Raw genomic sequence first — 24,848 nt, forward strand, 5'->3', positions numbered from 1 at the left:
TTCCATTTGTTAAAAGATAAAAAGCAGATTCCTTTAGATGAACAGAAAGAGAAAGGAGGCATCCCAGAATATCTTCACATTTGAGTGTGTATCTTAGGTTCTCCTTCGTATACTTCAAATTAATTCTGAAGAGCTGAGAAGACATTAAAGTTCTCTTCAGTCATGAACACTCTTCATATTTACTAAGCATTTATGTGTCTAATCTTTACTATCCTCACTCTGTAGATACATCAACAAAACAGCTGAAAAATTACTATAAAAGGAAACTTTCAGTATCATTTAAGCTTAAATTTTTAGATTTATACAAGATTTAATCCTCATAACAATCCTCTAACTGTAGATTAAAAAACATATACACACACTCACACACACATATGTATGTTACTATTCTACTTTCACAAGTGAGAAAACTGAAGTTCAATAAAAAGTATGGTTTCCCCAACTCCAGGCAGTGAAGCAGCCATTTTAATCCCTCAGTCAACGCTGATATCATCATACCATGCTCTGTAATTTCAATTCCACCTAGCCTTTTGAGTCAGGAAGCCATCAGATGAAACGAACCAAACATCTGATAAATACAGTAAACATGGTCAGACAATTTGTTAGCTGTAAATAAAAGATGATACCAAGTCTTACTGAAGGAATGAATAGCCCAGAAAATATCAATGTTAAAAAGGAAAACACCTAATTAAATGCAATCCATCAATTAATACATTAGTAGTGAACAAAAAATAAGCAAAAATCCTACTGAGAGAAGAAAGTATAGACCAGAAAATACCAATATTAATAAGATTTTCTTTACGTTTAGTCCAATATAGTATGATGCCTTTTACCGATGACATCAAATCTTTACCCTAATACCTAAATTATAGGTTTTATAATCTCAACACTTTATTTCAGATACTTGAGTTGCACAGCCTGTAAGTAATCACACTGAAAAGAGTTGAAAATAAAAACTAAAGTAATATATATATAACAGTCACATTAGAAACTTTTTCTGCATTAACTGAAGGAAGTATTCAATGTTTGCCAAGTGGAAATTACAAAATTGAAAATGTCCAGGTTTTATATGTTAAAAGATATTAAAAATAGACATTCCAAAATATGACCTAAAACTAAAGACTAAATGTATTTAGTTATACATTTTAAAAATACTGAAGCATCTTTAAACAATAAAAGAACGTTATAAGAATTTCCCTTGTTTTTTAACAGAGCAAAGATCAACAATGAAAACACATTTCAACAGAAATTATTTGACAAAATCCATTAATTGTACGAAAATCTCTGAAGGATACCATCATCTGCTTCAGCAACTACTTCTAAATATAAAATATAATGATACCTTACCTAATTCCCAAACACAAAACATTTTAAACAAGCACCTGGGAGGCACCATGTCACCAAGAGTGCTGCTGAGTCCACTGTGCACATCTTCATTCTGAGATGGGATGGAGTAAACTGATGGGATAGATGGGACAGACGGGGCAGACAGAGGAGAGAGAGGTGTCTGGAAAGCTACTCTGGGTCTCTCAGGTGGTATCGTCTCTTCAAAGTGTCTTGGTGCCACACTAAACTGCTTTAGTCTATCAGGCTAAAATAAAGAGAAAAATCTGTGTGTCACATGTAATCATAAATTTAAAGGTGGAAGACATCGCAAAAGACCCTCCATCCCAGACTGCCAGCAGGCACTTAAGTTAGACACAGAGCAGAGACAGAAAAATTTGGGATTTCCCAGGTGGCCAGTGGTAAAGAATCTGCCTGCCAATGCAGGAGACCTGGGTTTGATCCTAGGGTTTGGAAGAGCCCCTGGAGAAAATGGCAACCCACTCCAGTATTCTTGCCTGGAGAATCCCATGGACAGAGGAGCCTGGAGGGCTATAGTCCATAGGGTCACAAAGAATAAGACATGATTTTGAACACACACAGCCAAATGCTGCAGCTATAAGAGATTTTTAAGATCCAATTCTTATTTTATAAAATGAGTAACTGAGTCTCCATGAAAGTACACAAATCACCTAAGGTTTCACCATTAATAAATAACCAAAGCCTAGAGCCAGATATTAATTCTAAATATGAAACTCTATTATACTACAACACTATGCTGCTTCACTACTTTCAATTGTCATCAAAGTATTCTAACATTAAAGTTTCTCTAGAGCAGAGTGAGCAAACGTTTTCTGTGAAGATCCAGTTAGTAAATATATCAGACTTTGCAAGCCATGTGATCTCTTGGTAACTTCTAAAAGTAGACCAAAACGATATATAAGCAAATTAGTGAGAAGGGTGTGATGCAATAAAACTTTACAAAAACAGGCAGCAAATAGATTTGGCCACAGGTTATAGTTTGCTAACCTCTGCTCCAGAACATCATTTAAGTGCCCTTTTCTAAGATGTGAAAATCAAATATAAACCCAAAAGTGATGGTCTAAATAACTATTACATGTAACATTTTTATTTATTCTCATAAAAAGCAACTTGACACTCTAAAAGTTGTTTAAATATAAATAAGAAGATCCATCAAACACAAAGGTAATTATAAATGCGAGGTTTAACATGCCACCACATTACATTAAAAAGTTTAAGATTCTAGAAGGAAATTCTTGACTGTCAAAACTATTTGGAACGTATTTATTGACAGAGGAAAATATATTCAGTTTTGGAATTTACTCTTTTTTCCTAGCATTTTTAATTTCTCAAGAATGATTTCTCAGATTAATCTTAAAGTTTTACTCTATGAGAAGTCAAAAAGCACACTAGGAGTGATACTGGTGCAGTATCAAGCTTTTTAAAATGAAGAATCCACAGGTTATATTTAGCATAAGAAAAAGTAAGATAAAAGTTGCCTACAACAGAGCTATTTTCAATTGCTGTATTTTTTAAGAACAAACTTTTTAATGCAATTTTTAAAGAAATTAAAGTTTCTCAGAGATGAAACTAAAACTTGCCCTAGCAAATAAATTCTACACATCCAACTAAAATAAAAAAAAAAAAGGAGCTTTTGAGAAGAGTAATAAATTATTACCTTCTCCTTACTCAACTGCAATGATGTGTATAATTCATTCCAATTATGAAAATTAAAAAATTAAAGTCATATATGGTTATTACCTCTAAATTTACACTAAGTAAAAATTACTAAAATGCTTAAAGACTAAACTTAAAGATTTCAATTTCTCTGAAAAACCCTCTAATACAAGAAACATTATCAAAATACAATGAAGATTAACATTCATTGTATATTAAACTAAAATAGTGCATGAAAATAAAGTGAAAGGACTAATTTATAAGAAACTTTAGAAATACATATATGAAAAGGGAAAAATTATCTTAGAGAAGCAAACAAGAGTTAGGACTACTGAATTTAGTTTATTACTATTCAAACTTGTCTACTCTTACATTTTCCCCAATATGCTCTGTCTCTACCTGCCACTACATTTGAGCCTTATTTGAATGAAAGATTAAACATTAAAAGATGGCAAGAACTCTTACCGATTTCTCAGGGTCTTGTGCTCCAGAAGCTGCAACCCTGAGATCCAAATCTTTTTCTCTAAACAAAATTAAAGTTTTATATGTTACAAGGTTATAATAAACAGTATCAAAATCATAATCATTATTGAAACAAACTTACAAAGTCCATGCAATGACATCTCCAAAAATAAATAGTAAATAATGTCTTTAATTAACAATAAAACCTTAAATAATTCTGAAAACTAAATTTTTTGATTTGGTGCAAAGTAAACAAGCAGTCACATGCAAACTGACTTGGAATAAATATCTCTGAACCAGTGCCTGGGATACTTCAAAGTCTAAGCAATTTACATAGAATAAAGAAGTAAAACAAAGTCTTTACTTAGTAAAACAAATAAAAACTTCTTTTAAGGTACATTATATCTTCAGTTCACAAAAGGGAGGATAAAAAAATTAAAAATTAACATGATACTCTCCAGTAAGTGTTCAAGAAAATGATCTTATATATGGTATATATATGGCTTCCTCTAAGAAAAAGGCAAAACTAAAAGGTGACAGGTCTCAAATTCTCTAGAACCAAAATATCTATCCCTAATTTTAAACTGGAATTATTATTTCAGAGGTCTTTCTACATGAATGATTACAAACTCTGAGAGTTGTATACAGTATAAACATCTGTGGATCTCTCACGATTATTTTTATATGGCATGTACATACATGTGTGCTTACCATTTCATTGATAAAAGACAAAACACTTTTATACTTGCTACTTAAAAAGCAGAGACATTACTTTGCCAACAAAGGTCCGTCTAGTCAACGCTATGGTTTTTCCCGTGGTCATGTATGGATGTGAGAGTTGGACTGTGAAGAAAGCTGATCGCCGAAGAATTGATGTTTTTGAACTGTGATGTTGGAGAAGACTCTTGAGAGTCCCTTGTACCGCAAGGAGATCCAACCAGTCCATTCTAAGGGAGATCGATCCTGGGTGTTCATTGCAAGGACTGATGCTAAAGCTGAAACTGCAATACTTTGGCCACCTCATGCGGCGAGTTGACTCACTGGAAAAGACTCTGATGCTGGGAAAGGTTGGGGGCGGGAAGAGAAGGGGACGACTGAGAATGAGATGGCTGGATGGCATCACCGACTCTGTGGACATGAGTTTGAGTGAACTCAGGGAGTTGGTGATGGATAGGGAGGCCTGGCGTGCTGTGATTCATGGGGTCACGTAGAGTCGGACACGACTGAGAGACTGAACTGAACTGAACTGAACTATATATGGGATAATACAGTGGGTATGTAGATAACATTAAATGCTCTCCTAAAATTGAAGAATGAATGAGAGTATGTACAAGGCCTATTACACAATGAACACACAGTCTCTTTTGTTACCTGTGACAAAGAAAATGATCACCCTCAAAGTATCTGTTTTATTACCCTGGCTGATTTACAATGTGGAGACTGAAACAGAATGATTTACAAACACAGAATTGTATTAGGAAAAATATTCCCTTACTTTACCATGTAACAGTTTCTACCATGTCATTTTAAACAAACATATTTAAATTCAAAACATCTTTGTTAAATGCAAACCTTTCATTACCGTCTCTTGTTCCTCTGTTGTTCAGCCATTTGTTCCAATAGTTCTTGTCTGTATTTCTCTTTCCTTCTCTGAATAAGTTCTCGATCTTCACCCCCTAGAAAATGGTTAAAAAAAAAAGCAGTTTTAACTCTGAAGTAACACATGTAACTGCAAAGTCCAATTTTTTAATTTCCATTGTAATTATATGAGTATAATTATTACATATGCAGCAAATATAGAAGGTAAAATCATATGTATCATTACCTATTCAATTTTAGTTTAATAATTTATGAATAACTACTATGTGTCAAACACAAGGCACATTAATCCTTCCCAAAATTCTACATTAGTCAAAAACCTTAAATAAGAGAATAGTTTCTATTCCCACTTTCCAAAAATCAGGATACTATCTCCACTAATATTTCCCACAAGCCCCTTAAATTTAACAAGTATGTTCCAAATGGACATCACAAAAGCAACTGCCCCTTTGTTTTCTGTTAGGGGCCTAATAATCAAGCCTCAAAATCGCACTATAACTTTGCTATCTCATCCTTTCTTATTTATTTCATGTGAGGCCCCTCTTCTCTACTGTAATGGCCATCAACCTTGGATAGGAACTCTACATTTTACCTGAATTGCAGCAATAACCTTTCAACTTGACTCCAGAACTTCTTCCCTCCCTATTCTAATACATCGAGCACACTTATGTACGATTAACTGTCCTAAAATACAACACTAATCATGATGACACCGTGCTCAAAAAATTTCAATGGTTATTTCAATTCTACAGAAAAAAAATATGTAAACCTTTTACTCTGGTATCACTTACATGAAAATCCAGTCATGCAAAATCTGGAAAACTACACAAATCACAGGATATCAAAAATGCAACTGAACCAGAAACTTCTCTACTACCTTAATTATTAGTTTCCTTTTGTCCATTAAACACAGATGTCAGCAACACTGAAGCTCCAATAAGGTAACATAAATTATGTTAGGGTTAATAATAATGGTTTACAATCAAAGTAGATATGTCCATTCTGCTTCTGATCATGATGGAATTAACAAGCACAAAACTCAGCCTCCTTCCATTAAAAAAAATAATAATAAAAATAGGCAAAATATATGAAATAACTGTTTTTCAGACACTGGACACACAAGTGTAATACCTGAGAGAAGGTAAATAAATGTGAACACCTTTCAAGTACCCTCCGTTTCTGCCTGCATGCAATCTTCACAGGTATAAGGAGGGAAAAAATTTAACATGCGAAACAGTTAAATTGAGCAAATAAAGGTCAAAATTTAGGAAAGCTAAAGTGACTAGAAGTTTCAGCCAAAGATTCAAAAAGAAGCGTAAAAGGGCTTTGGAAATCTGTAAAGGGGTTCCTCTGAACTTTACTGTGAACTAGTCAGTGTATGCAGAGTGAAATTCTACTAGGCTGGGCAAAAATTATGGAGAACCCATAAACTGAATTCACAGACCTCCTCCAATGAAGTGGGGAGAAATTTAAGCTCCAGTCAGCTAGACTGGAGTTCTTAGTGATCCTTTAAGAGTATTCAGGGAAGAGGAGCAAGCAAGAAGGCTGAGCAATCTTCCTCGAGGGAAGGCTGCTTTAGATATTCCAGCTGAGTTTAAAATAAGGCCTCAGAGAGACTGGTCCTTAGGTAACAGAAAAACATCAATGTGGCAGACAAAGTTCTCAGACATATCTACATTCTTTCTCTGTCGTCTAGCGCGAACTTCCTGTATAAACCTTTCCCTGAGTGTGGCAGGACCAATGACTTGCTTCCAGCCAATGAATATGGCAAAGGTGAAAGGAATTTGCAGATGTATTTAATTAAGGCACCAAATCAACTTTGAACCAATTAAAAGGGAGATGATGTTGGGTAGGTCTGACATAAGCAGACAGAAGTTCTTTCTCACTGAGTTCAGAGATTCTCCTTGGTGGCATGATAAAATGAGCAGTCTTGGTGGAAAAGTCCATGTGCCAAGAAACAGCAGATGGCCTCCAGGAACTGAGGACAGTGTCTAGCAGATACACAGTTAAGAAACCAAGGCCCTTAGTAATGCAGGCACAAGAAAATGAACTGAGTCAAAAATCTGAATGCGCTTCTTTCCCTATAAGGCCCCAGATGAAAAACAGCCTGGCTGACACCTTAAAAGATCCTGAGCAGAGAATCCAATAAAATTCATGCTGCACAGAAACTCAGATGTGTGACATTTTGAGCCACTAAATCTTGCTAATCTGTAATGCAACAATAGAAAAGCAATACAGTGACCCATAACCATTAGAAAAGTTAATCAGTTGGAAAAAAAAACAAAAACAGAGATGATGGAACAATGAAAAAAGATGTTAAAACAGCTACCAAAACTATGCCCAAATATTTAAGTGAAAATAGTACTATAATAAGGATAAAATGAAACTATTATAAAGAACCAAATAGGGAGTCCTACTTCTGCTTAGAAAGTAGAAAGCCACAAGAGAACATTGTTCATACCCTACACTAGGAAAAAGCTCATCTACAAAACTGTAACTTTTAAAAAGCCCGTCAGAGAGCTGAGGTTATAAGCAACCAGGTAAAATGAATTTCAAGAGTATAAAAACCAATTCATAGAAAGATGGGACAAGACAAGTGTTTTACCTTTACCAGAGTATGGAGAAATGGGCAGCGGCCTTAACAGTAAGGAATCTACTTACAATGCAGGACACCTGGGTTTGGTCCCTGGGTAGGAAACTCCCCTGGAGAAGGGAATGGCAACCCACACCAGTATTCCTGCCTGGAGAATTCCATGGACAGAGAAGCCTGGCAGGCTACAGTCCACAGGGTAGCAAAGAGTCAGAAATGACAGAGTGACTAATACGTTCACTTTAAAAGTAGGTAAAAAGAAAATAACTGAAATACTAATGAATTCTTAAAGGTTTCTGTGGGGTTGGAGGAGCAGTGTAGCTTCTCTGAAAGCCCCAGACACAAGGGGAATCTGCACTCACTTGCTGCCTTTACCTGACGCTCATGAGAGGCTGGAGATGGGGCAACACAAGACACCTGGAAGATAGCATTCTGAGGCAAAACCAACCAACCAACCAACCATTGCCCATTGCCACATTCCAGACTCTTCTTTCATATACAGAAATCTATTGGTTGAAGGACAGAAAACCTTTGGACCCAGAGTGCTGCCCTCACACAAAGCAAAGGTCTGCTACTGCTAGGGGAGGTGCAGGAAATTCTTACACAGAAGACCCTCACAAACACAAAGGAAAGTTTGGCTACCACTCTGGGGAGAAGCAGAACACTAAGAAAGACTCTAGGAAACAGCGAACCAAAATGGACTGGAAGGGGCGAATTTAAGTCAGATGACCATTATATCTACTACTGTAGGCAGGAATCCCTTAGAAGAAATGGAGTAGCCATCATGGTCAACAAAAGAGTCCTAAATGCAGTACTTGGATGCAATCTCAAAAACAATAGAATGATCTCTGTTCCTTTCCAAGGCAAACCATTCAATATCATGGTAATCCAAGTCTATGACCCAACCAGTAACGCTAAAGAAGCTGAAATTGAACAGTTCTATGAAGACCTACAAGACCTTCTAGAACTAACACCCAAAAACAGATGTTCTTTTCATTACAGGGGACTGGAAAGGAAAAGCAGCAAGTCAAGAAAAACCTGGAATAACAGGCAAATTTGGCCTTAGGGTACGGAATGAAGCAGGGCAAAGGCTAATAGAGTTCTGCCAAGAGAACACACTGGTCATAGCAAACACCCTCTTCCAACAACACAAGAGAAGACTCTACACATGGACATCCCCAGATGGTCAACACCAAAATCGGACTGATTATATTCTTTGCAGACAGAGATGGAGAAGCTCTATACACTCAGAAAAAACAAGACCGGGAGCTGACTATGGCTCAGATCATGAACTCCTTATTGCCAAATTCAGACTGAAATTGAAGAAAGTGGAGAAAACCACTAGACCATTCAGGTATGACAGGTTCATAACACTGTATAGGAGACAGGGATCAAGACCATCCCCGTGAAACAGAAATGCAAAAAAGCAAAATGGCTGTCTGAGGAGGCCTTACAAACAGCTGTGAAAAGAGAAGTGAAAAAGCAAAGGAGAAAAGGAAAGATATAAGCATCTGAATGCAGAGTTCCAAAGAATAGCAAGGAGAGATAAGAAAGCCTTCCTCAGAAATCAATGCAAAGAAATAGAGGAAAACAACCGAATGGGAAAGACTAGAGATCTCTTCAAGAAAATTAGAGATACCAAGGGACCATTTCATGCAAAGATGGGCTCAATAAAAGACAGAAATGGTATGGACCTAACAGAAGCAGAAGATATTAAGAGGTGGCAAGAATACACAGGAGAACTGTACAGAAAAGAGCTTCATGACCCAGATAATCACAATGGTGTGATCACTCACCTAGAGCCAGACATCCTGGAATGTGAAGTCAAATGTGCCTTAGGAAACATCACCACGAACAAAGCTAGTGGAGGTGATGGAATTCCAGTTGAGCTATTTCAAATCCTGAAAGATGATGCTGTGAAAGTGCTGCACTCAATATGCCAGCAAATTTGGAAAATTCAGAAGTGGCCACTGGACTGCAAATGGTCAGTTTTCATTCCAACCCCAAAGAAAGGCAATGCCAAAGAATGCTCAAACTACTGCACCATTGCATTCATCTCACACGCTAGAAAAGTCATGCTCAAAATTCTCCAAGCCAGGCTTCAGCAATATATGAACCATGAACTTCCAGATGTTCAAGCTGGTTTTAGAAAAGGCAGAGGAACCAGAGATCAAATTGCCAACATCCGCTGGATCATCGAAAAAGCAAGAGAGTTCCAGAGAAACATCTATTTCTGCTTTATTGACTATGCTAAAGCCTGTGACTGTGTGGATCACAATAAACTGTGGAAAATTCTGAAAGAGATGGGAATACCAGACCACCTGACCTGCCTCTTGAGAAATCTATATGCAGGTCAGAAAGCAACAGTTAGAACTGGACATGGAACAACAGACTGATTCCAAATAGGAAAAGGAGTACGTCAAGGCTGTATATAGTCACCCTGCTTATTTAACTTATATGCAGAGTACATCATGAGGAACGCTGGGCTGGAAGAAGCACAAGCTGGAATCAAGACTGCAGGGAGAAATATCAATAACCTCAGATATGCAGATGACACCACCCTCATGGCAGAAAGTGAAGAAGAACTAAAGAACCTCTTGAAAGTGAAGGAGGAGAATGAAAATGTTGGCTTAAAGCTCAATATTCAGAAAACTAAAATCATGGCATCTGGTCCTATCACTTCACGGGAAATAGATGGGGGAACAGTGTCAGACTTTATTTTTGGGGGCTCCAAAATCAACTCAAAAGCCTCTTGATGAAAGTGAAAGAGGAGAGTGAAAAGGTTGGCTTGAAGCTCAACATTCAGAAAACAAAGATCATGGCATCTGGTCCCATCACTTCATGGGAAATAGATGGAAAAACAGTGGAAACAGTGTCAGACTTTGTTTTTTTGGGCTCCAAAATCACTGCAGATGCTGACTGCAGCCATGAAATTAAAAGATGCTTACTCCTTGGAAGGAAAGTTATGACCAACCTTGATAATATGACATTACTTTGCCAACAAAGGTCCGTCTAGTCAAAGCTATGGTTTTTCCCGTGGTCATGTATGGATGTGAGAGTTGGACTGTGAAGAAAGCTGATGGCCGAAGAATTGATGCTTTTGAACTGTGGTGTTGGAGAAGACTCTTGAGAGTCCCTTGTACTGCAAGGAGATCCAACCAGTCCATTCTAAGGGAGATCGATCCTGGGTGTTCATTGCAAGGACTGATGCTAAAGCTGAAACTCCAATACTTTGGCCACCTCATGCGACAAGTTGACTCACTGGAAAAGACTCTGATGCTGGGAAAGGTTGGGGGCGGGAGAAGAAGGGGACGACCGAGAATGAGATGGCTGGATGGCATCACCGACTCTGTGGACATGAGTTTGAGTGAACTCAGGGAGTTGGTGATGGACAGGGAGGCCTGGCGTGCGGTGATTCATTGGGTCCCGGAGAGTCGGACACAACTAAGCGACTGAACTGAACTGAAAATCACTGTGGATGGTGACTTCTTAAAAGACGCTTACTCCATGGAAGGAAAGTTATGTCTGACCTAGATAGCATATTAAAAAGCAGAGATATTTCTTTGCCAACCAAGGTCCGTCTAGTCAAGGCTATGGTTTTTCCAGTTGTCACGTATGGATGTGAGAGTTGGGCTGTGAAGAAAGCTGAGCGCCAAAGAATTGATGCTTTTGAACTGTGGTGTTGGAGAAGACTCTTGAGAGTCCCTTGGACTGAAGGAGATCCAACCAGTCCATCCTAAAGGAGATCAGTCCTGGGTGTTCACTGGAAGGACTGACGCTAAAGCTGAAACTCCAATACCTTTGCCACCTCCTGCAAAGAGCTGACTCATTGGAAAAGACCGTGATGCTGGGAGGGATTGGGGGCAGGAGGACAAGGGGACAACAGAGGATGAGATGGCTGGATGGCATCACCGACTCGATGGACATGAGTTTGAGTGAACTCTGGGGGTTGGTGATGGACAGGGAAGCCTGGTGTGCGCAGTCCATGGGGTCGCAGAGTCGGACACGACTGAGCAACTGAACTGAAGCCAAAATTTAAATTACTGATTGATTTTAGGTTGAATGAATATAAACTGCATTATTATACTCCGATTTCTTCATATATCAGTGAAATAGAATATCAGGCAATTTTTCTAACAGATTTACACAAAGAACAGACCAATTTTCTACTTAAAAGTTACACACAGGATATACTCTCTTCACACCATTTCTGAAATTAAATGTAACAAGTTTTAGAACAAATCAACATGCTTAAGCAATGACCTTCATTTCTGACAAAATAAACAGAATATCTGGATTATAATCATTATTTGACCAAAACACTTTCTCAGAAACTAAATGGAAAGAACATGGGAAAGGATTTTATCAAGAGATAAAAAGGTTTCATTCAGGGGAACTAAACTAAAATGTACGGCACTTTTGTGTGAGCTAAAGAAAAAGAATCAAGAAAAAACGATTACACATAAAAAAGAATATAAGAAACGGCAATACTACAATAAAGTAAAATATGAATTTTAAAGATTTTACTAACTTAATACTTCATTTATCATCTACAGAAAGTTCATCACTAAAGAGAAACTATTTAGCTTTAAAATTATACACAGAGCTATATAATACGTGCTAAATATTTAGAATAGTGCCTATCACAGAGTAAGCACTAGAGAAATTTTCCTATTATTAGTAAGAATGGTACTAATTACAACTCTGAGTTCTCACTAAAGACCTTTTACAAAACACTCCACAAAAATCTAACTAACTGGAGGGCATGTACACACCAAAGAGCATTCCCGCAAAAGGACTGCACATCTCTCGATTAGTAGGTTTGGATGGTTCATTGTCTCGAGCACTAAAAACAAAAAAAACAGAATCAAGGCTCAAACAATTTTCAGGAAAAAAAAGTTAAAGTGAAATGTGGTGTGACTTATTGGCCTTTCAACATACTGTGGATATTACTAACATAACAGTTATTACATGTTTTTAAAATGTAAAATCATGGCATTTTATCTCTTTATACAGTGGGACCCCAAGGCAGTCACATAAATATGTGACCTTTTTCTTCAGCCAGCTTCATTGACTCCAGATTCCCAATAAAACCCTTCTTCTTAAGAACAGTTATCCCAATAAGGAAAATGAACATAAGTACATATAAATAAATCCTAAAAAAAGAGGATGATATCTATACCACCCACACTCTGAAAAGAAGACCATGTTTAAAAGAAACTCCTTCCTTAAAAGACAGAATCAAGGCGGGGGGGGGGGGGGAACAACTCTTTCAAAGTAAATTTAATTTGACTCAAATAGAAAACCCAAATACAGATAGACTCAAAATAGACAACTTTCCTGACACACAATATTATCCTCATTATGCACTATAAATTCAGAACCACTATTGTACAACACAAGAAAGCCACCAAAAGATAAAAAACTATAGAAAAAGAACATGAATATAAAATGCATATAATTTCCTTTTTTACCCCAATAAAACACAATTATGTATGAGCACTAACTTTACAAAGTAAGCAAAAATGTTATCTACTCAATGTTGAAAATGATAGTTTTGAAAAGGAAACTCATATTACAAGAACGTTTTCAATTTCTTTCAAGTTATGTCCCCTCCATAACTCCAAGATATTTTAAACTGATCTTTGGTCCATTAAATTATACGCTTATTTTTCATTTCATTAGTTCAAATTTATAGATTTTATAATGATAGGACTCAGAACACCTTGGCACACTTTATAATCAAAACTTGCCCTTTAAGAGAATGCTGTAAAGTACCAAAAAGTTTCATATAACACAATTCTTCCCTCCCCTGCCTTTCCCCTAAATCCTCCCTAATAAGCAAGGCTGTTAACATACTATACCTTTCTAGTTTTCCAGCAAACCAGTTTTAGCAGTGGCTGTTTTACAGTGCAATTACTGAAGGGCAGAATTTATATTACATACTATACCTTTGATTTCCAGCAGGTGAAATTCGTATGTTTGACTGTTCTGTGACATCACCATCATACTCCATAGGAGGCTCATTGCCTCGACTGTTCCCGTACATCCTTAAAAACATATTAGCTTATAGAGTTTGTTCCACATACAGTGGACTTCTGTTATCTTTCTTTGGTGATTTTACATTTGATGTTGGAAATATTAAAGGGAACAAAGCGTTATAATGAAGTTTTACTGTAAATACATTTGAAAATTAACTCAAATGACATCTGACAATATGATCTGCTGGTTAATGAGACACTAAGATGTTAGATTCAATAGTCTTTAAAACAAAGGGAGATCAATTATAAATTATTTCAATATAACCTCTAGAAAAATCTTAATATTAAAAACATGAAAATACTAAGAAGACTTTTTCACTATTCAATTAGTCAAAGAATATTTATTGAGCACCTCCTACATGCCAAGTACTATTCCAGGCACTGAGTATGTGGACATGGTCCTTGCTCTCATGAAGGTAAGTCAAATTTCAAACTGAGATCTTTTTTTTACATCAGAATTCACAGATTCTGAGAATTATTTCACTGCATATGCAACCCTTTTAACTTACAAATACACCATCAGTCTTACTATGAAATTAAACCAAATGTAGCAAGCCACAACATTTGCTAACACTGTAAATCACATGAAATACTAAATAATACCCATAGGTGAATAGAGAACAATATAAGCAAATAGGCTGATACATGAGTATAAAGTGATTAGTTCATTTTATTCACAATTTCATGAACAAGAAAAAGGAAGATTAGAATTTTTTAATTTATTTTCTTCTTAAGAATTCTTTACTGAAAATAACTTTTAAGTGTTTTTTAATTAATTTTTTATTTCCACTTGGCAAACAAGGATTCCTTGAGCTTAATTTCTCACATCAAGAAACCAACATGACTTTTCGCACCAACTTTTATCAGCACCCATGAAAATCAGCATTTCGTAAGTCATATTCTTTGCATGGCTGTTAACAAACTATCATCTCTCTCATGAGGTCAACTGGTAAGAAATGTGATTATTAAAGTATTATTCAATATTTTATGTGAATTTCATTATCATATTAAGAAAAAGCAATTTTCAGAAGAAAAGGAACTTATCACTCTCCACAGAGCCAGCATGTAAAATCTTCTCTTTGTTTCCATCTCACTTTTCAATATCCCCTGTGGAGGAAAGACTACCCAGAACTGTAACCTTACTACTATATGAACTGTGGCAGAACAGATATATGGCTTCCATTTTTTATCCACATCTAAAACAGAATCCTCCCCAATCCCTTTCAAAACACAATTTCAAATTATTTCAATTTCTCAAAACACAGCTGATTCTATATCTAAAGTCAAAGGACTCAAATCTCTCTTTTAAACTGACACATCAGTTTACTGTTATTCCTTACTTCTACCACTTAAAGAACAGGGATATATAAATTTTAAGTCAACTTTGTAGTTAATAGTCCCAGGCAACCAGATTTAGTTATACTGCATCTATACAAACACACATGTGCAGAAAAGAGTAAACAGCAGGCCTGAGACCACCACCCTTAAAACAAAGGCCTGTTTGCAAGAATGGCCCTTAGGTGGCACCTGGGAACACAGACTATGGGAGGAGTTCACCATTCTCAGAACTGGCAAGGGTGACCCACTGTGCCTCAACTGTTGGTACAAGCAATAGAGTTTATGCTGAACTTCTGCTTTCTCTTAGCAAGTGTAGAATTTGGGCAAATGCTAGGAAAAGGGTGCCTACATGACCAGCCTCCAATAATAATACTGGGCACTGAGCTTCTAATGCAGTTTCCTGGTAGACAACACTTCACCCCTGTTTTCACACTTTGATACTGCAGGAATTAAGCATGTCCTTGGCAGAGGACTCCTGGAAGCCTCCTCCTGGTTTCCTTGGGACACAGACTTTGTCCCATGCAATTTTTTCATTTGTTGATTTTACTGTGTATTCTTCCACTGTTAATAATCCACAGCCATGAACATAACTACATACACAAAGTGCTGTGAGTTCTAGCTAATTGCCAAACCTGGGGGTGGTCTTACAAATCCACAACACAATAGACAGAAGTGAATTGGTTAACGTGATAAAGCAGAGCATATACCAGTGAAAGTACTCAAATAGAGACATTTAAAGTTACACATTTTAAAAGACACAATTTGGGATTAAATCAGAATTAACCAGAATTAAAGACTAAAACATACAAAAATTCTAAAATTTATCAAAAATTTTGTGGCTTCCTGTATTTTCAGTTGTCTAAAAACAACATTTGGACTTGTAATTGTGGCTTATCTTTATACAGTTGTCCCCAAAGTATGGGCTTCGCTGATGGCTCAGTGGGTAAAGAATCTGCCTGCAATGCAGGAGACACAGGAGAAGTGAGTTTGATCCGAGTCAGGAAGATCCCCTGGAGGAGGAAATGGCAACCCACTCCAGCATTCTTGCCTGAAGAATCCCATGGACAGAGGAGCCTGACTACAGTCCAGAGGGTTGCAAAGATACACGACTGAGCAATAAAGCACACCCAAAGTATGCTATATTTAGCACACCTACAATGTTTTATCAGCTCTTCAGTATACAGAAATGTATCTTAATAAAGCAACCACCAAAACTGCTAAAAGAAATTTCAAGGATTATTCTAAATTAAAGAAATTTAAGAAATTATTTTATGTATGCATAAGGTCAAGATCTCTGCTAAATTCTACAGTAAAACCACACAGATTTCCTAACAAAAAGACCATATGAAAGATACTTCAAAGTATACCCTTTCACTAAAGAAAAAAAATTAATTAAATCATAAAAGTCCCCTTCTGTCACTTATAATCATAATAAATTCAAGACTGGGGAAATATTTAAGAAGCCAAAAAAGAACAAAGATATGCATTTCACTAAAATAATAAAATCTTAAGACATCCTACTCAATTTTATGAAATGACTGATGACATGATTGCGCTTTCTTTGTTAAATCAAGGAAAAATTACTACTTACAAATAGAGATTCATAAATATTTTTTAAATTAATAATACAAGACCTTTAAAAAAAAGCAAAAAAGCAAACATAAAACCTAGAAAGCAACCTAACAAGCTGTGAAGTCAAATTATAATTTGGAAAGTTAACCACCTTCAGTTCAGTTCAGTTCCCTTACTTATTACTAAAATGTCCCTATAATTATAATGGAATTTCCTTCATTTATTGAACTCTCCTTCATATTTACAATAAATTTAGCATTTAATCACTCAACTATCCCAGTGAGTTGGCTTTAACTGCTTTGGAGAAGGCAATGGCAAGCCACTCCAGTACTCTTGCCTAGAAAATCCCATGGATGGAGGAGCCTGGTAGGCTGCAGTCCATGGGGTCGCTGAGGGTCGGACACGACTAAGCGACTTCACTTTCACTTTTCACTTTCGCTTTCACACATTGGAGAAGGAAATGGCAACCCACTCCAGTGTTCTTGCCTGGAGAATCCCAGGGACGGGGGAGCCTGGTGGGCTTCCGTCTATGGGGTCACACAGAGTCGGACACGACTGAAGTGACTTAGCAGCAGCAGCAGCATGAGGCTCTCACAATTTATTTTTATTTTATTGAAGCAAATGAAGTCCCAAGACAGGGGAACTAGTGAGAGCCAGCAACACTTTCACCATTTGTATCTTCTTATCTCTTCAGCCCTCTTCACATTTAGGGGCAACTGACAGATGATAAAATCCACAAGTAATGAACTTATCAATCATCTAAGAACAGCCTAATTTTATTCAGATCCAGGGATTCCAGTTAGGGCCAGTAACTTCCTTCTGTTTAGCTATAACTTGGGAGCCAGTTCCACATTAAAACGATCCCTGTGACCCAGAACTAATTTATCTAAAATTCTACCACCTTTGATCCACAGGTTCACTTACTACACCTCAAGCCACTGAGGTTTTTTTCATAAAGGGACAGATCTCATAAAAGGAGAACTTTACTTCTTTTGACATATCAAATCAGATTTGATTGAGGGAATAAAATAATTACAAAATATTTCACCATCTTACTATCAAAAAAAGTTAAACCTATGCTAAATGGAAAAAGTTTTTTCTATTTCCCTGAAGACATAGGTCAGTAATTCTAGGTAATTAGGTCCAAATTTCAAGGCCCAAAGAAAACAGGTATGGGCTAGAGACCAAGTTTACTCTAAAAATCAACACATTTATCTTTTAAAAAATAATTAATCTCTTACAGAAGAAAAAGTAAGTTGTTTAAAACCACGAGTATTTTTAGCTAAGTTAAATGTTAATGAACAATTTCTAACTGATAATAAAAAACATTTTTCGTTAATAAACCACAGAATCAAAAAACTCCTTCAGGAATAAATTTACAATGTTTATGCTATCAAGAATGACATAAAAATAAAATATTTACCACCTGTTGGTCCTGACACAACTTACAGGGAGAAAGAATCAAGTTCCTCCTTACTTAAATCAAAACATTCATAATGGTTACACCACCTGTTTGTTTTCATATCAAAAATTTCTCTAAATGAATTTTCCTAGGGGGACTCTCAACTATAGAAATTATAAGAAAACTACTGAGCTGTTAAATGTTGGTCACTATTTTTCTCCTGTTTTCTGTTCTTTTCCAATTTTCATATTCACTTTAATTCAGTAATGGGCTATTCTAATATTGATCCCATCTTTAAAGTGGTGAAAATGACATAAAAATGGTCCTTCCAAATATAAATGAAAAGTAACTAAGAAAAAAATACCAAGGTTAATAAACTCATGTTCTAATAAGCCATTTCTCCTTATCCATATCTTACATATTAAGCATGCACACTTAAAGAGTGTCCTACACTAAGCAAGCACTTAGTCTATTGAGTCAGATTCTACCTCAGATTCTAATTTCACATGAATTCATAATTTCAGAATTTTCTTAAATAAAAATCACAATTACAAACTAACAAATTCAAAAGTTAAACTGGAAGTGCTAACTGCCTTAATCACATAAAAACTTTAAAAAAGAAACATTTTTAAGGCTAAAAATTTCCTTTACCCATTACGTTAACATTGGTTGTAAAGTAAAACATATTAAGGTAGTATATTAACTTCTACAGCTCAAGTTAATAAACAATAAAGACTTAGGATGACTATCTCTTTTAAAAGCATTTAAAAGTTTCAAAGTATTATAAAACAGTATTATATTCAGCTTCAGAAAGCTCCTAAAACATGATTAATTTACTTAAATTGGTAAATATGTATCAAACTACACACACATACACACACACAGTGTAACTGTCAAGCTAATGCTAACCATCTGTATTACCTATTTTAAAACACTGTCAGTGATTGATTACTTTAAGAAAGTAAAATCATTCCTGGGCTTTATCTTCTCATATTTAAAGTGAGGGAAATATTTCATTAATAAATACATAATGGTATATGGAAAAGTTAATAGGGTAATTAGAAAAGAACTAAGATTAAAAACCTAAAAATAAAAATCAAAACTAGAATTCACTGCATGTTGACTATTCAAAGGGAAAAAAAGAAAATGGGAAATTTAGAAGTATGAAGAAGAACTCTGTACTTCTCACAATCAGCAGCGATTATTTGTTTTCAAGAACTTTTGGTTAAGTAGACAATAAACTAACTATAATCTCCAATAAAGAAAATGACCTGCAGAGCCAAAAAGTGATTATAGTATATAGTCAGCCCTCTGTATCTGTGGGGGTTTCCCTGCTGGCTCAAACGGTGAAGAATCTGCCTGCAGTACAGGAGACCCAGGTTCAATCCCTGGGTCGGGAAGATCCCCTGGAAGAGGGAATGGTTACTACTCAAACATTCTTGTCTAGAGATTTCCATGGACAGAGGAGCCTGATGGGCTCCAGTCCCTGGGGTTGCAAAGAGTCAGACACAACTAAGGAACTAACACTTTCACTTTCTGTATCTGTGGGTTCTGCAACCAATCTCAGATAGAAAGTATTTGAGGGGAAAAAAAATTCCAGAAAGTTTCAAAAGGCAAAACTGCAATTTCGTGCAAACAGGTAACTATTTCCATAGCACTTACAACTATTTACATAACATTTACATAGTATTGCTGCTGCTGCTGCTGCTGAGTCACTTCAGTCGTGTCCGACTCTGTGTGACCCCATAGACGGAAGCCCACCAGGCTCCCCCGTCCCTGGGATTCTCCAGGCAAGAACACTGGAGTGGGTTGCCATTTCCTTCTCCAATGTGTGGAAGTGAAAAGTGAAAGTGAAGTCGCTCAGTCATGTCCGACCCTCAGCGACCCCACGGACTGCAGCCTACCAGGCTCCTCCATCCATGGGATTTTCTAGGCATTAGTACTGGAGTGGCTTGCCACTGCCTTCTCCATTACATAGTATTAGATATTATAAATAGAGATGATTTAAAGCATAAGGGAAGATGTACACAGATTATAAAGAAACACTATACCACTTTACCAAAGGGACTTGAGCATCCAAAGATTTTGATATCCCTGAGGGGTCCTGAAATGGATCCCCCTTGAATACCAAGGATCAACAGTTTTAAGAATAGTTAAAGCAAGAGACCAAATAATGGTACACATTTCATTAGTCTCAAAAATTTCACTAACAAGCAGAGCCATTTTTCCTAGCAACCACTCTGCCTGCTAAATAAATCTAGTGATCAATGTGAAATCTTTTCTTTTTTGTTGGAAATAAGAAATCTACAAATCTGAAATACAGAAATCCAATTTTAACCTCAATTGCCATTGAGACATATGTGAAAAACCTTACATTTAGAGATGTAAAAGCTTACACAATAACAAAATGTATAATAATGATCCACATTTTTAAGAAATATTGTTAAAAACATTAAAATATAGAACAGGAATTAGTCTCACTGACCTATATATTTAATCTAAACTACTGCTTGGGGAAGATTGTATGTAGAAATTTCATTTCACTCGTGGGATACATAAGAAAAAAAATTGCTCTCAAATAATTGGGCTGAAATTGATTTGTTAGCTCATGTAAAAATTATCACAAGGTATAATTACAAAATTAATAGACTAATATATGTTAAAAACAAAACAACCATCATAATAAGTTTTTTGAAATTTCCAATCTTAAAAGGTATACATTATACTCTAAATGTAAACTGACACCATAAGGAAAAATAGTTCTCATGTACAAGTTAAGGCAGTACTAAGAGTCCAAAAATATCTGTATTTTCCCAATTGAGACTTCCTGTAGTTCAGGCAGCCTTTGACGACCTCCAGATATAAACATTTTCAAATATAACATGTTACAGAATTTGGAGCATTTTCTGAGGTACAATTAGATCGAAACAAGAAATTAACTGTAATTGGCATTACAAAATTCCAATCCTTCAATCAGATTACCTAAATCAAAATGAATATGCTGTACAGAAGAAACTAACACAACCTAATAAAGCAATTATCCTCCAATTAAAAAACTAAAAATTAAAAAAGACTGGATATGAGCGGAATGTAATCACTACAGAATAAAGAGATGAGAAAGAACTGCAAAGGCTTTGTATGATTATTAATAATTAGAATAATTATTATGTAGCATTATGTCTCAGAAAATTTTCTAAGATAATTTAAAAAATAATCTATTTGGATAAATGAATGAAACAAGTCCCATAAACTGTTCAATATTTACATTTAATCCCTACAGGTTACCTAATCAAGGAAAATATCAGATCCTATCATATGTCTATCTTCAAATCAAAAGTTAGATTAAAGCAAGCTTTGAGTATTAAGACAAATGACTTAATAAGACCCCACTGTAGCAATTAGTAAATTACAAATAGTGTCACAGAAACAACATCCAAAGGAACTGAAAAGCACCTAAAAATCTGATCAAAAATAGTAAGTGCCATTTCACTTAAAAAAATGTTCAATAAGTAACTTAAAAGCAAAAATGTTGATAAAAGTACTTAGAGCATAGAAACATTAAAGGAATGAACTGTATTTCATCTATTTTAAAGTGTTTTCCCCCCCACATTTTAACATCTGAAACTCAAACAGCCTTGAATCTGGTTCTAAGTCAATTATTGCAGGAAGAAGTTATTTTTCTCATGCCAGTCACCATGGCGCCCTATGGGAATGAGATAACTGAATTCTTGCCTCAGGGCTGTTTTGGACAATGCTACTAAGTTGCTTCAGTCGTGTCTGACTCTGTGAGACCCCACAGACGGCAGCCCACCAGGCTCCTCTGTCTCTGGGATTCTCCAGGCAAGAACACTGGAGTGGGTTGCCATCTCCGTCTCCAATGCATGAAAGTGAAAAGTAAAAGTGAAGTCGCTCAGTCGTGCCTGACTCTTAGCAACCTACCAGGCTCCTCAGTCCATGGGATTTTCCAGGCAAGAGTACTGGAGTGGGTTGCCATTGCCTTCTCCGGTTTTGGACAATACTGAAGCATGAATTCAGGCTGAAAACCTGAATCAGTACTGGCTTACAGTTCAAATTCTCAGGGAAGTTCTTTTTAACTCCCTCCACTCGGTGCCAAGGTTGAGAAGTGGAAGTTTCTTTCCTTTCCTTTTCTGTGGGAAAGTTTATTTCCCTTTTAATTTTATATTTACCTAAGTTGTAGCCTTTCAGTGTCCTAGCTGTTTAATTGGGTCCCTTTTTCCTTATCATGGATTGTTTTCTTTGTTCTTCAGTGACACATAAATTATAGTATAAAAACGATAGCATCCTAAAATTAATCAACTATGTACATCAAATGAAACAGCATCTCTCTAACATAATGATAAAAAGTAAAAAGAGTAATATTAAGCAAATAAAGAAAATAAAAATGAGGTTGTAAATACCTGTCTTTTGTATAAACTCTCAAAAGTCTTCTATCAAAATCACTTTCATATCTAAACCTCTCATCCATGTCTTCACTTACTTCTGGATCATAGCCTGGTCTATAATACTGTTTATCAAAAGCACGATCCTCATTAAACCTGTGAAATCTTCTATCTGGAATGTCGGTCTTGCTGTCAAACCTTTGATGTTTTTTATTGGAAACACCCACTTCTTCATCAGTTTTTTTAATGACTCTTCTATTGTTCCTTAATTCAATTTCATCATCTATTTTTCGGTACTTGTCCTCTTCTAGTCGTCTTTGGTTTAGAAGTTCTTCATATGCCTCTGAAAGAGTTAAGACATCTTTTCTAGGACCCTCTGAGTTTTCACAAGATGATTGTATTTGTGAAGGTAAATCAGGTTTAACCTGACTGATAGGTTTTTTACTTCTTTGATTCTTCTGCTGGTTAATAAAAAAAGAAGAAAAAGATCTTAATGAGATGCTATTTCCTAAAAGGTAATTAAATTCTCAAATGATGCTTCATCTATTTATCTCAACTCAAAGGCTTAATCACCTATAAGAAATATCTTTTCTTCAGGAAATAACCTTCAAGGAAGTGTTATCCTTTAATAAAACTTAATAAATACAAGATAAATAGGTAACAATAATATGGATAGATGGTTACAAAAAGAGAAGATAAACTATCCCAAGGAGATTTTACACATATTTTGGCAGTTAAATATTAGTTCAGAATATTTCAAATTAAATGCCTTCTCAACACAAAGAATACAGGATGCAGTAAATTTTTCAACCACTCTTAAATTTGGTTATATTTCTTTACATATATATATATATATATACACACACACACACATATAGCTAGAAATTTGTCAGTACAAAAAATCACTTAAAATATAAACAAACATTACTTAAAACCAATCTCTAAAATTAAATCTCCTCCATGAAGTTAAAGTTAAAAAGCAGTTCTTCAGTATGAGATAAAACCATTTGCAAAATTAAATCTGTCTGCTGTGTTTGGTTCAGCTTGGCTTAACTTTTTAAATATTTATATAAAAACTAAGTGAAATGTTTAATAATATAAAAATATTTTCAAGTGAGTACAAATATTCAGCATGTGGTGGTAAAGATTTAATTTAGAAGCAAAACCTACCTCAGTACTCTTTTCTACCTGTCTGAACTTTTCAGTGGATTCTTCCTTATCCCTGAGAAACTGATTGTATTCTTTGTTACGTTCAAGTTTCAACCTTTCCTTAAAACAGAAAATCAAAAGGTAATGTTAAAAAAAAAAAAAAGGCAATGCTAATTTCAACATTAGGAAAAAGTACCTAACAGTCAAATCAGACTCATACAATTCAGAGATCCTACTCAGCATCAAACTTTACTAATAATATCAAAGGCAGGAATAGTTGTAAGGCATAGGAGATGTAGGAAGAGATCAGAGACCACCAGCGCAGTTCCCCTCGTCCATTCTGGCCACATTAAAATAAGGGTTACTACATGCTTAAGCTCCAATTAACACACGAGATCTCTAACATGAGGGCACGGCTTTGATTTTGAAACACCTGCATTTTACACTCCCATAGTTACTTGACTTAGATGATACCTTACTAGGAGCTGTGACCAGAGTGTCCCTGAATTCTAGGTTTGTTTACCAACAGCAATCCTAGAGAATCCCGGTGCACTCTGCCAAAAGCATTCATAAATAAATCTCTTCCATCAGGAAGTAAATGAATGTGTTTGCCAGTAGGTCTGTCATTAACATGTTTCCAAGACTTGACTGGGCTACCTTCCTACTTTCCTTCTCAAGGATATCTCTTGCCTCCAATTCCTCACACTCCACCCTTGAAAGACCTGCTTATATCCATTTCCTTCCCAAGTTTAAGGAAAGATCTTTGTTCTATTTAAAACATAAAAATGTAAAATTATCATAGTAACTAAAATGTTATAACATCAGTGTTCTGTTGACACATAAATATGTTGTCTTAGGAAATGTTCTTAAGCCCCAATACCTTCAGCATCATTGAAACAGCACAATCTAAAAAAGTTTTGCAAGAAGTGAGGCTGTCTTTTGAAACTTACTGTCCATTTGCCTTATATATTATATCACGATTCTGATCTAGCTTGGGAATTTGAATATCTACAAGAGGAATACCGTGCTTAATCACTACCCCCATTAAGATAATATACACTTATTTGTGATAGGAACACATATTCAAATAGCCCAAAAGTCACCCATATAAAAGCTCAGTATACTCTCATCCACTCATCTCACTGATGATTTTTTTCATACACCATGAACTTTTTAGCTTAGAAACCAATGCTTTAAAAAATGAATTCTGAATATTCAATTAATCAATATATTAAAGGAATATAGCATATTACATGGTTACAAATGTAACATTC

The 24,848-nt window shown here is 35.8% G+C and overlaps 1 protein-coding gene across 10 annotated transcripts in view; it reads right to left on the reverse strand.

The window, feature by feature from the left end:
• The window catches only part of CSPP1 (centrosome and spindle pole associated protein 1), a 126,708-nt gene that overhangs the window by 71,670 nt on the left and 30,190 nt on the right, over window positions 1-24,848 (reverse strand). For all 10 annotated transcript variants that reach the window (XR_016039260.1, XR_016039261.1, XR_016039258.1 and 7 more), the window contains 7 exons: window positions 23,596-23,694; window positions 22,444-22,886; window positions 13,624-13,722; window positions 12,448-12,518; window positions 5,066-5,159; window positions 3,487-3,544; window positions 1,383-1,591 (listed from right to left, as the gene is read on the reverse strand). Coding sequence is in view for 5 of the 10 variants with exons in the window: in XM_055431723.2 (XP_055287698.2) it covers window positions 1,383-1,591; window positions 3,487-3,544; window positions 5,066-5,159; window positions 12,448-12,518; window positions 13,624-13,722; window positions 22,444-22,886; window positions 23,596-23,694 (1,073 nt within the window). In the remaining 5 variants the exon portion in view is untranslated. The remainder of the gene's footprint in view (window positions 1-1,382; window positions 1,592-3,486; window positions 3,545-5,065; window positions 5,160-12,447; window positions 12,519-13,623; window positions 13,723-22,443; window positions 22,887-23,595; window positions 23,695-24,848) is intronic.

Source organism: Moschus berezovskii, chromosome 16, assembly GCF_049115385.1.
Source record: "Moschus berezovskii isolate FMDL1 chromosome 16, NW_MosBer_1.0, whole genome shotgun sequence".
Lineage (NCBI taxonomy): Eukaryota > Metazoa > Chordata > Mammalia > Artiodactyla > Moschidae > Moschus > Moschus berezovskii.